The sequence below is a fragment of the Macrotis lagotis genome, chromosome 1, assembly GCF_037893015.1.
Source record: "Macrotis lagotis isolate mMagLag1 chromosome 1, bilby.v1.9.chrom.fasta, whole genome shotgun sequence".
NCBI classification, from domain to species: Eukaryota; Metazoa; Chordata; class Mammalia; order Peramelemorphia; family Peramelidae; genus Macrotis; species Macrotis lagotis.
This window is the reverse complement of record NC_133658.1, coordinates 92568337-92581622: the sequence shown is the minus strand read 5'-3', so window position 1 is coordinate 92581622 and position 13286 is coordinate 92568337. Positions and strand designations below refer to the sequence as shown.

Sequence of the window (13286 nt, the reverse complement as noted above, 5' to 3'; positions counted from 1 at the left end):
CAATGATCTTATGTACAACGATATATTTTTCAAGTCAATTTAACAAGTACTTAAAAGCCCTGAAATACTCTCCCCTTCTCATTTTTGCCTCTTGCAATCTCAGTTTTCTGTGCAAGAGCCTTTTCTGCTCTCTTCCAGCTGTATCTGCTTACATCCATACACCTCTATTAGAATATAAGCCCCCTCAGGGCAATCTCTCTTTTACTTCTCTCTTAGTATGTCCAGACACCTAGAAGGAGCTTCAAGAATTTGATTCAAAATGAAAAAAAAAAAATAGTTCCCCGCCCTTAAGGAACTTACCATTTATTAATAAATATGAGATGTGCTCAAATAATAATACACAAATTAGAAAATAATTATTAGAAACTGAACAGCCTGAGAGACTAAGCGTGGTTTATTTCTTTTTTGGAGTACTACCATACAAATAGGTAGTGCTAGTGCTTGCCTCTGAAGGAAGAAAACTGGTTAAACAGATGAAGATACAAGGTGAATCTGTTCCAGGAATGGACGATGATGAGTGCAAAGGCATTTTAGAAAAGAGCAAAAGGGAAAGTCAGGGAACAGTGGGACTGGATTAGTGAATGCAACAAGAGGAATAACGAAAAATAACATTGGAAAAGTGGTCGGGGCCAGATGGCTCTGAACACTGAGGGAAAGAGTTAGATTTTATTCAACAGGCAATGAGGCAGTAATCAATGTCTGTGAATAGAAGTGATACATACAATCAGAACTCTGTATCAGGAAGATTCTTCAGAGGGGGTATGGGATTGGGTATAGGGAAGGTACCTGGGGGTAAGGAACAAGGCTCTATGATCATCGCAGTGTGAATGGTAAGGAAAGAAAAGGAAGAGAGGTTTAAGAGGTAAAACCAGTAGAATCTGGTGACTAGACAGAAGGTAGGCAGGGGACAGAGGGATGTGAAAAGACAGGAAATTTTAAGTCTAGGTGACTGAGAGAAATGGAAAGTCAGTGGAAAGAGCTGGTTTTTCTTTTTTACTTTTTTTGGCAAGGCCATGGGGTTAAATAACTTGCCCAGGGTCATAACAGCTAGGTAATTATTAAGTGTCTGAGGCCAAATTTGAACTCGGGGCCTCCTGACTAGAGGGCTCTATCCACTGTGCCACCTAGCTGCCCTAAGAGCTGGTTTTTCTAGAGGTGATGTATTTTGACCTTGTTGACTCTGGAAGGACATTCAAGTCTCACTTGTCTGGTAATCATTTGGAAATGTAGAAATGGAGCTTGGGGACAGGCAGAGTTGGGACATAAAGAATTAGGAGTCATTCAGAAAGAGGTGCTAAAAGTGATGAAAGCCAAAGTAGTGGATATGTTTTCTAGGAGATAAGAATATATATAGAGAGAACTGAGATGAGCCTTGGAAAACTATTTTTTGTTATTGTTGAGTTGTTTTTCAGTCATGTCTGACTCTTCATTGACCCCATTTGGGGTTTTCTTGGCAGAAATGCTGTAAGGGTTTACCATTTCCTTCTCCAGATCATTTTATAGACGAGAAACTGAAGCAAAAAGGGTTATGTGACTTGCCCAGGATCATACAGCTATAGCAAGTGTCTGAGGTGAGATTTGAATTCAGGAAGATGAGTCTTGGTTGCCTTCAGGCTTGACATTTCATCAATGTGCCACCTAACTGCCCTTTGAAAGACTTAAGGGACTGAAACAAGAAGGTGAAACCATCAGTAGAGTCGAGAGATGAAACTGTTAAGATAAAAAAAACCAAAGCACTGAAGTTAAGAAAAATTAAGAAAAAATGTCAATGATGACAAATACTGTGAAATGTTAAGAAAGGCAAGGATTGAGAGGAAGCTTTTGGGTATGGCAACTTCAAGGTCAGTGGTAACCTCCAAGAGAAAAATTTCAACAGAATAGTGGAAAAGGAAACCATCTGTCAGGAGTACCTGGGTTCAAATCCGGTCTCAGACACTTAATAATTACCTAGCTGTGTGGCTTTGGGCAAGCCACTTAATCCCATTTGCCTTGCAAAAAAACCTAAAAAAAAAAAAGCGTTTAAGAGTGAAGTGGAAGCATTTTGAGGGATTGGGAGGTCCATATGAAATTGTTTTTGGGAAATAGCATGTTGGTAGGTTATCAGTATGAAAGGATACACTGAAGATTAAGGAGAGAATGGGAATGTGGGGCATGATTGATGGGGTAAGAGCAAGTTGGGATGATGAAAGACAATGGCTGGCTTTAGTATAAGATAGAAGGTCACTTTAAACTTTGTGAGGAGAGAGAAGTGGGTGAGGATGGCAGAGAATATTTTAAGCCATGATATGAGAGATAATTAATCTTATCAATTCTGAATATTACTTAACAGGATTGCTAAATTATTTTTATGTACTACCAACCAACCAGACTCTTAAACAACAACAAAACAAACCAATTGGTTTAAATGCATAATAACTGCCTAGAGTTGTTATGCTGCTGATTGCTTTAAGAGTGGTAAAAAACTAAAATAAATATGTCATGATAACGATTGTTTGTTACCTTTTCGTGCTGTTTTTTCTTTTTTGTATCCCATTGTGCCAACCCAACACAATGAGCACTTAATAAGTATGAAGTACTCAACAAAGCTTATTGAATGTTTTGATTTAAACAAACTATATCTGTATTATTTCTTTAAATATATTTGAAAACACAAAATGAATCAAAATAAAAAGCAAAAAACAATGGAATTTCTTTGATACTCATTTCAAGCAGGTGAATTGGGGAAAAACATTAGTGAAAAGGGAATATAGAATTTTAAGGAAATATAATTATTGCTTTAAAGTACATGGTTACTTTAAAGTAGTCTAAATTTAGGATATGTTTGTAATGACTACTTAAGTATTTGAAGTAATTAGGAATTATTTAAATGTAAAGATTCTAAAGGAGCAAAGATGAAACATGCTATCTGCTACCTACCTTCTGACAGAAGGTAAAAAAGTTGGGAGGGTAGAATAATACATTTTATTTTGGACATGGCTGAGGTGAAATTTGTTGGGCAGCTAGGTGGCATAGTGGATAGAACACCCACCCTGGAGTCAAGAGGACTTGAGTTTAAATCTGGCCTCAGACATTTAATAATTACCTAGCTGTGTGACTTTGGGCAAGTCACTTAATCCCATTGCCTTATAACCCCCCCCCCCCCCCAAAACAAACAAACCAAAAAAACAAAATTGTTTTGAATGACTTTATATGCTGTAATGGATTTTGTCTTTAGTTATTTATAGGGAAGAAAGTGTGTGTGTGTGTGTGTGTGTGTGTGTGTGTGTGTGTGAGAGAGAGAGAGAGAGAGAGAGAGAGAGAGAGAGAGAGAGAGAGAGAGAGAGACAGACAGACAGACAGACAGACAGACAGACAGACAGACAGACAGACACGGGGTGAGGAGGCAGAATTTTCCTGATTGACAAAATTTTAAATATTCCTTTTATACTCTCATTTATACAATATGAACAAAGTGAAATTTGTTAAACATGTTAATTTATAACCCAACACTAATTTTCCAAATTAGTGTTAAATCAGATTTTAACTGTATTTTACTTTTAAGTACAAATGCAGCTATACCTGTTGATTCTAAATATATGCTTCATTTAAAACTTAGAATGTTAACTTAGCATTAAGTAAACCTTTGCTATTAGAAAAGAACTCAATCTGGTTGGGGGCGTTAACATATGCAATTTTTTTTTTAAGGTTTTTGCAAGGCAAATGGGGTTAAGTGGCTTGCCCAAAGCCACACAGCTAGGTAATTATTAAGTGTCTGAGACCAGACTTGAACCCAGGTACTCCTGACTCCAGGGCTGGTGCTTTATCCACTGCACCACCTAGCTGCCCCCCACATATGCAATGTTTAATAGCTCTAGGGAGTATAGGAAAGTAACTTTACTTTAAAATTAAGACTATTCAATCAGAGAAATGGGTTTAATGCCATTTTTAAGAAATGTTAAATGTGCCCTACCTTTTGAATAGCGCATCACTGAGAGCTGTTCATTACCAATCTGTATGGATTGAAACTAGATCTCTAGTTTCTGCATCCAGGACAAACCACCTGTCGAGAAGTAAGAGTCCAATAATTAATTTTTCAAAGAAGAAAAAAAATCACTCTTGATAAATTTATAGTTGAGTTCAGAAGATATAATTCACAGGAAACAATTAGAAAACAATTAAGAGCTATATGCAAGATACAGAAAATAAATGTTATAGAAATATTTAAGACACTAGAAATATGTGAACCCCAAACTATTTAGGGAAGGCTTCCTGGGAGGAGTGGGACTTGAGTTGGACTTTGAAGGTTGAATAGTATTTAGAAAAGTAGAATAGAGTAGGAGGAAGGAAATCCTCAGGCAGGAAAACACTATGAATAAAGGATAAAGATATAGATGGGAACAAAGTATGTTTATGAGCAGAGTTGGTCTCGATGTATAGAACAATGGAGGTGACCCCCTCATGTAATATGATTTCAGAACGATCCCCTATCTTCTGACTAATACTTCCTCAACTTGCTCAGTGATGATTATAATTTCCTTAAAACATCAAAATTGTTTCATTTCACCATAAGAAGTGTGTTTCAAAAAAGCTAATAAATGCCTTTGGGAGAAATGATATGACATTATGGAGTGTCAAGAGCAAAAGATTGAAAAGGACTTGAATTCTAGTTCTAAACTCTGCCAGTAACTAGTGACGTGTGATCTAGGGACAAATTATAACTTCTGGTGATTCTGTGACTAAAATCCACATTAAAATTTAAATTACAAATATCAGAACTTTTTCCAAAAGCACATTTGGTGGAGGGAGGACATTTGCTATCTGAAGAAACATCAAGAAGAGGGAGAAATGGTACAGAAAGGGGAAACTTGAGATGGGGAAAACAATCTTAGTCTATTTCACAATTTTCTGCCAACTGCCAACTCTTTATGGGGGAACAGCAAAGAAACCAATTTGACTGTAGTAAAATAATGGAAGATTAAGACTAGATAGGACTCTGAAATTCTAAGAATATAAATATAAGAAGGCACTATGTCGATCAAGAGAGTAACATGATGAAACTATCCTGAAGAAAAATTTAAACAGGTAAGATACACACACACACACACAACACATGTATATGTATTGGAAGGGGAAAGTTAGAGTCAGGGAGACTGGTCTGGAAAACTCACATTTTATTACATGTAGACAGATGAGGCAATCAGGAAAGAAAAATGTTATTTTTAACTTCAAATGAACAACAATATAATAACTCAATCATAATATCTTTCAAGTCTCTTTTATATCTAAAATTCAGTGTGATTTTTTTTTTAACTTTTAGCAAGGCAATGGGGTTAAAAGTGGCTTGCCCAAGGCCACACAGCTAGGTAATTATTAAATGTCTGAGACCGGATTTGAACTTAGGTACTCCTGACTCCAGGGCTGGTGCTCTATCCACTGCACCACCTAGCTGCCCCCAAAATTCAGTGTGATTCTAAAATAAAAATACACCGTTTTTAGAATGAAGCTCAATTGTTCACTTTAACTTCTAAGTCTTAAAAAGCAATGAAAAATAAAAAAAAGCTCAGCTTTATAATATTAAAATTGTTGAGAAGAACCGTTCTAACCTTGGAATAATTAAAAATGTATTTCAGTGATTTGTAAGTTATATACTCAAATGCACAGCATCACAGCAAGTTGAAGGTGAAGGGATCCAGAGGACATCTTAGTTAGTTACTTAACCTCTACTTAAAGACTGGGCAGCCAGGTGGATAGAGCATTGGCTTTGCAGCCAGGAGGGTGGGGAGTTCAAATCCAGCCTCAGAAAATTGTTTCTTACTAGTTGTGTGACCTTGGGCAAATCGCTTAACCCCTGATTGCCTGGCATACAGGGCCCTCTCCAGTTGTCCTGATTCAGATCCAACCACTGGACCTAGATGGATCTGGAGGAGAAAGTGACGCTGGTGACTTAGTACAGCAGCCCCTCACTCAAATCTATTTCATGTGTATGTCATGGCATTACCTTCCCTGAAGTTGTGATCTTATATAAAGACCTCAAGGTAGCTGGGCCTAACTATCTACCTGGATAGCCCATCTCACTTTTAGACAGTTTTAATTGTTAAGTTGCCTTTCCCTAGCTTCTATTTATTGTTGTTGCCAATTCTGCCTGCTGATCAAGTTTAATCATTCTTTTATAGACATACTTTCAGAAACTGTGATACAGTCATCTTGGACTGGTTAAACTTCTCTTATCCAGGTTTTAACTCATTTCTTTAACTCAGGGGCAGGGAACCACTTGCCTGAGGCTGCCAAAGCAACCACAAACGAGACTTGAAATTCAATAAACTCAGCAGCTTTATAGGGGTAAATTAATTACATGTTTGTCCAAATATAGTCCATGAATACCTGAAAAAAAGCTATCTACAACTGACGCCTCTTCTTTCAATCATTTATCAGTCTTTTACATATGTCTGTCTTCTGACTGCATCACTCAATCAAAACTGCTTTCTCCAAAGTTACCAATGATTTCTTAATCTATAAACCTGATTGTTTTTCTTCAATCTCGATTCTTTTTTTTGACATGGACCTTTCTCCCTAGATTTTCTCTCTTCTCTGGTTTTCAACAACCACTTATTGTGAATAGAAGAAAGGAAAAATGTAGTCTTGGGACTCAAGTTCTGGTGGGGAAGATGAGAGGTGAATAACAAGAGAGGTATATATAGATAAAAACAGAGTAAAAGGAAGTTAATCTCAAGAGAAAGTTCTTGTAAGAACTATTAATCAATTTGCTCAAGGTCATAGAACCAGTAAGTTTAGAAGCCAGTGGTATTTCAACTATCTAGTCAGATTAGAAACATTAATTTGAAGAAAAGGTCTTTTTTTTTGCCCTTGGTCATTTATTATTCAGTCAATAAAAATTTATTAAGTGTCACTTTGCCAAGCACTGTGCATAGTGCTGGGGATACACAGATAGACCAATGACAATCTCTGTTCTCAAGGAAATTTATGTAGAGAAGCAGAATTCAGCTTGATGGAAGGGAAAACTTTTTACTAGTTAGTGCTATCCAAAACTGGGATGAGTTTTCTAAGAGGAAGATTTCTTCTTTCAAAGGATCTTTAAATAAAGATTGAATGATCCTGTTGAGAATGCTGTGGAGGGGAGTTCTTGTTTAGGTATGGGTAGAATGGGATGACCTATGAATTCCCCCTAAATTTTGAAATTCTGGGATAATGTAAAAGTACAAATGACTTTTGTCAAAAAGCAAAAACTTATTGATACCAAAAAATCTAAAAAAGGAGAAAAGTATATAAACTAAGTTTGGTTATATAAAAGTACTAAAGTTTTTATATCAACTGTTTATGGGTTGTGGGATAGGTAGGCAGGAGATGTGTTTGGAGAAGGTTCTCTCCAGTTCTGAAATTCTCATTTTATTTTGAAGCAAAATAACATTTAGGAGAATCATTACATATCTAATTTTCTGTATACTCAATTTGATTGAAAGATTAAATTTTATTCAATATATACTTTAGAATATATAAACAACATACACTGAAAGACTAATCTTATAGTTTTACAATGTGATCATCTGATCACAATTTAAAAACTAAAACGGAATACTTTAAAGGTCTTGGGCTGGCTGTTTTAGTTATGTTTTACTTTCCTTCCTTTTTTTCCCTCCCCATACCTTTGTTTTGGTTGTCACCTTGACTAGAGAGACTATGCGTGGAGGATTAACCCTTTGATCTCCACAATTCCCATTGCAGGCTTCCCAAAGTCCGGACTGGTGAGTGCCTCCCTATATCAAATTACCTGTTCTAGCTAGATTTTGCCTTATTTCCTGCCATCTTCTTACTGCCACTGTATCCTCTCCTGTTTTCCAGTTTTGGAAATAATACAGTCAAATCAATACACTTATTGCTACCAGGAGATTGTATTTATCTACTCTCCTATGACTCCAACCATCTTCTCTGTAACTTTTCCAATAAAACATTTCCTCCAAGGTACCATTCTTCTGTTGTTTGTTCCCCAACAACAGGACAGGAAAAGTCTTATGAGATCTAGTCAATAGAGCAGCTTAGGTAGCTTGCTAGAACCCTTGAATTCTTTGAATTCTTGAAAAACAAACAACTCTCCTGAATTGAATAAAAAACAGACTTTCCAAATTCTACAAAAAGATCTGATGTGAGTATAAGGACATGTGTTACTTTAAACTGAAGTCCTACCAAAACCTACCCCTGATAAACAGCTGCAGCATATGTAGGAGAATAAATTCTTTCAAGATATTACTCCAAGAAGCTTTATTCTAAGAAGTCCTTTGTTTCAGAACTACTCGCAAAAAAGCTAGGTGGTGCAATGGCTAGGGTTGGGCCTGGAGTCAGAAAGTTCAATCTGGCTTCAGACACTTACTAAAGCTGAGTGACCCTGGCCAAGTCAGTTAACTCCAATTGCCTTGCCAAAACAAGCAAAGCAATAAAACTTCCAAAAGACCCAAAATCCAACAGGATTCCCAGAGTACATCAATGTGCCATACTACTTTGGATAGGGAAACATTTCTCTAACCACATAAAACTTCTCCAGATCAAAATGAAGGCTTTTAGAAAACATTTTAGTAAAGAGATAAAGCATCCCCCCCCCATCCCAGGCTACACAGTTCACAAAGATCCTACCTGCCTGAATGTGTTCCTATGGCCACCACGGTGCCACTTGGATGGAAGTCTGCACAGTGTCCTGGTTCCTAGAAGAAAGATGCACACAGCTGCTGTGGATTTCACCAGTAAAGTCTCCACATATATATGGAAATAGTGGCAGTAAAATACTTGAGTATGGGTTAGGAAGTCTCACACTTTATCACAGTCATGGGAGACAAAGGATAGAGATGAAATGGAAAAGAATGCCAAAATGGGTAGGGGCAGAAAGGGAAAATTTGAGCCAAAAGGACTTGGGAAAACAGGACTTTGGATCAGTGGCAGGTGGAGTACAGAGGGTATACAAACAGCATGCAAGTTTTTGAGTAAATTACAGAGGCGCTAGGGTCTCAATATCTTAACAAGACTGATATAAACACTGCATTGCCATTTTTTACTACCTACAATGAGGATTAAGAGTTCTTTAATTCACTTCTTTAAAGTAGATTATTATTATATACTTGAATCTTCCCTTACATCCTCCTCCCCTCAACCCTTCTCCAAAGTCTTGAATTCTCAGGTTTTTCTCTATAATGCTTTGGAATCTTTTCCTGAAGGGCTTATAATGCTAGGAACGAATGCTGGCTCACTCACATCCAAAAGTCTGGTCCACTCCAGCCTGTGCTCCACTGAGTTCCACATGCACACTTGCCTGTCCTGAGCACAGGTTAATAGTAAGTCTTTGAAGGGATGTGTAGCAAGACCCCAAAGTTCATCCGTGTGACCCTGCAAATGAAATGCAATCAAGGGTCTGAAATCATGGTAAAAAGAAGAATAGGAGGAAATGGCACATCCCAGCCACCCCTGCATTGCTCCAACAACTGAAGGACACCAGAGCAAGAAGCAATTGGGAAGTGAAACCAAAGGAAAACCTATTTTGAGTCATCTTTTCAATCTTACATCACAAGTTCTACCTACAGACAAGTGACTACTAGGGAAGGAACTGTACAACAGGGGGAGGACTGGGATATGGACTCATACTCCAGAGAACAGATTTTAGACTTCAGTGCCCTGCTTGGGGCTCTGAGGCAAGCATCAGAGACTAAGCCCTTTGAATAGGCAGGCAGCAACACTGGGTTGGTAGGCAGCAGCAACAGTGGGTAGCTCAGACTGTATTGATGGGACAATTGACAAATAACAATAAAAGACAAAAAACTATATTGTGAGGCCAAAGATCAATAAAGCACAAACCTAGAAGAAGAGAATAAGTTTAGAACACCTAAAGAGCAAAGTCTCAAAGAAAAACACAGATTGTCTGATCAGATCAATCAAAATTCCTAGAAGAAACGATAAAAATGTTAAAAAGTAAATTTGCAAATGAAGGGGAAAGCTCAGAAGCACTGGTCCTGGAGTCAGGAGGATCTAAGTTCAAATCTCCTCTCAGACACTTAGTAGCTGTCTGACACTGGGCAAGCCACTTAACTCTGATTGCCTTCTTTGGCCCTGCTAAAAAAAGGTATATTCTGAGAATAAAAGAGGAAAGAATCAAAAAAACAAATGAGAACTATGGAAGAAAAAGCTTGGCATAAGAGGTGAGGTATGAAATCCTTACACCAAGTAACAAATCCCCTAAAAATTAAAACAGAAGGTATTTATTATTCAATAACAACAAATTATAATAGTAAAAAAATTAAAAAAATGTAGAGATTTTATATAAGAAACAAATAACTTGGAAATGAAATCAATGAGAGAAAATTTAAGAATCACTGAATTACCTGGAAGTCAAGATATGTATATATATGTATATGTATATGTATATGTATATGTATATGTATATGTATATATGTATGAAAGGAACATATATAAATTTAAGAAAATTGTTCAGATCTTTTACAATCAGAGGGCAAAGAATTGGATAGTTACTGAAACAGAGGACTTCTAAGCATTCCTGATGAAAAGGACAAAACTGCATAAAAACAAAAGTTTAAATATTAGAACAAAAGCTTTATAAGGACTAAGTGTTCACAAGCATCTCCTAAAATGTTTGTTATTGGGAGTCATACAGGATGATAAATAAGGTAAAGGGTCTAAGAGTGATTTTTGTTGTTTTGATGATCTTAAGGAAGGAATGAAAATGGAATAAAGTAGACAATAGGACATAAAAGGGAAAAATGAGGATGGAACGTATCTCACAAAATAGGGATGGGAAAGGACAGGTCTCACTTGAATCTCATTTTCATTTGAACTATTCAAAGGACATATCCATATATCTATATATCACATATACAGACCATGACATAGAAATATATTCAACTCAATAGAGAAAACAGGAAGAAATGAGAGTTTCTTAAGTAAGTGGGAGGATAGACATAGGAAATATTTAGTCATAAGCAAAACAAACCCTAAGTTTATAGGATTGCAGAGGACTGTAGGGAGGTTTCTTTTCTTTTCTTTTTTTGCAAGGCAAATGGGGTTAAGTGGCTTGCCCAAGGCCACACAGCTAGGTAATTATTAAGTGTCTGAGACCGGATTTGAACCTAGGTACTCCTGACTCCAAGGCCGGTGCTTTATCCACTGGACCACCTAGCCGCCCCTATAGGGAGGTTTCAAAGAAAAATAAGGTTTAAAAGCTGTGATTGGGGTTTGGTTGAGGGGCAAAGAAGAGAGGGACAGGTCCTTGGAAGCTATTTTCATCAAGCAAAGAAGCTTGGTGCTGAGTATAGGCTTGATCTACAGCCCTCTTCTATATAAAGAAGGAGAAAGAAAAGAAGAAAAAAGTAAAGGCGATTAGGATGGAAAGAAATACTTAAAATGAAAAACTTCTGCCCCAAAAGTCAGTGCATGTAAAGATTAAAAGGGAAAAAGAAAAAAAAATTTTTGCAGTGAGTTTGTCTGATAAAGGGGTCAATTCCAAGAAATAGAAGAAACTGATTAAAAATTATAAGAATAAGATATGTTTCTTCCTTAAGGAAATATGATTTCTCTCATCACATTCAACTTAGATCAATGCATACCATGGAAACAAAGTAAAGACTAACAAACTGCCTTCTGTGGGAAGTGGGGAGAGGGAAGCAAGAATGGGGGAAAAATTGTAAAACTCAAAATAAATAAAATCTTTCTTAAAAGAAAAATTATAAGAATAAGAACTGTTCCCCAATCGGTAGTCAAAGGAGAACAGGCAGTTTTCAAAGAAAGAAATCTTAATCTATTACTAGAAAAAATGCTCCTAATTACTAATAGAAAAATACAAATTAGCTATGCCCAAAATGTAACTAAACTTTGTATATGTTCTGATGCAGCAACCAGTACTTGTCCTCTACTCTAAGAAAATTTAAGATGAATACACACACACACACACACACACACACACACACACAAACATTTACAACAGTTCTTTTTGTGGTGGCAAAGACCTGGGATTGGCTAAATGAATTATCATATATGCTTTTAGAAAATGAGAGATAATTACAGAGTTATCAGAATTAATTAGATTAATATAGAGCAAACAGAACAATTTATGACATCAACACTGTAAAAATTAACAGCTTTAAAAGACTTAAAAAACTGACCAACACAATGATAAATCATAACTGCAGAAGACCAGTGAGGAAGAATGCTACCTACTTCTTGAGAAGTGATGAACTCATATGCAGAATGTAAAATATGTACAATTTTGGATATGGACATACCTAATACAAGAATTTTCTTTTGCTTGATTTTATTTATTATAAGGGTTTTGTTTTTCTTTTGGGGGGAGGGGAGAAGAATGGAGAGAAGTGTGTGGAAAAAATAAGGACTCGAAAATTGGCAAAATTTTTTATTAAAGAAACTACAAATGTTGGGGGGGGGGGGGAATCTCCCTGAGAATTTTTATTTAATGCTCATTAAAAAAAATACAGCTTACCTGTACTTCTATTTGAAAACCATCATTAAATGTTCCCCGTAGAATAAAATTTCTTGATGTACCAACTAAAAATTGATCTTCCTTTCCTTCTGCAACTGCTCGGATTGCTCCGTACTGTTCAGGAACCTAAAAAATAAGTTTCTGTGAAGTCGTTTTGTACATTTTGATACATAGTAATAGCTGTCTTTGAAGGCTACATATACAGTACACAATTATAATTTACTTTTTTTTTGTGGAAGGGCATTAACTATTTATCAACAAAAAAGTGGCATGGTGTGTCAGGAAACTGCTTCAACTAGAGCCATAAGAAGCCTGTATTCAAACACTGTCTTGAACACTTTCTAGCCAGGTAGCCTTGGACTAGACTCTTCATTTGTCCAGTGTTCAGCTTCTATATCTCTCAGTATGAATAAGAATATATCTAATATCTAACTCACTTAAACAGTCACAGAGATGAAGTGAAAGGACTCTAAACCTAAATAAGTATTACAATTAAGAAGGGTCTGATATACTAAACGTTATAATTAAACAATTTACAGTTGATCCAAACATGATTCCAATGGTATGAAAACAGATGTCATTGAAGAACAGAATGTAAAACTTACTCTAGGATCAAGGACAAAAGTTCAAGGGTGTTCTTTTGGCTATAAAGGAAAAGCACCTTTCTTTGGAAAGGTAAATATTAGAGGAAATGGAATAGCTTTATTGGTCCAAAGCTGTGATAACGTAACTGTTAACCAATTTCTATCTATCTGGGAAACAATTCCCAGGAGACTGCCAGGGCTCAACTTTTCATGCAATT

General features: G+C 36.5%; 1 protein-coding gene across 1 annotated transcript in view; it reads right to left on the bottom strand.

Annotated features, from left to right (window-relative positions):
- Positions 1 to 13286, bottom strand: part of LOC141513069 (echinoderm microtubule-associated protein-like 4) — a 37698-nt gene that overhangs the window by 16015 nt on the left and 8397 nt on the right. The window contains 5 exon segments of the mRNA XM_074222579.1: positions 3950 to 3986; positions 3988 to 4039; positions 8623 to 8690; positions 9235 to 9366; positions 12485 to 12610. Coding sequence (XP_074078680.1) covers positions 3950 to 3986; positions 3988 to 4039; positions 8623 to 8690; positions 9235 to 9366; positions 12485 to 12610 — 415 coding nt within the window.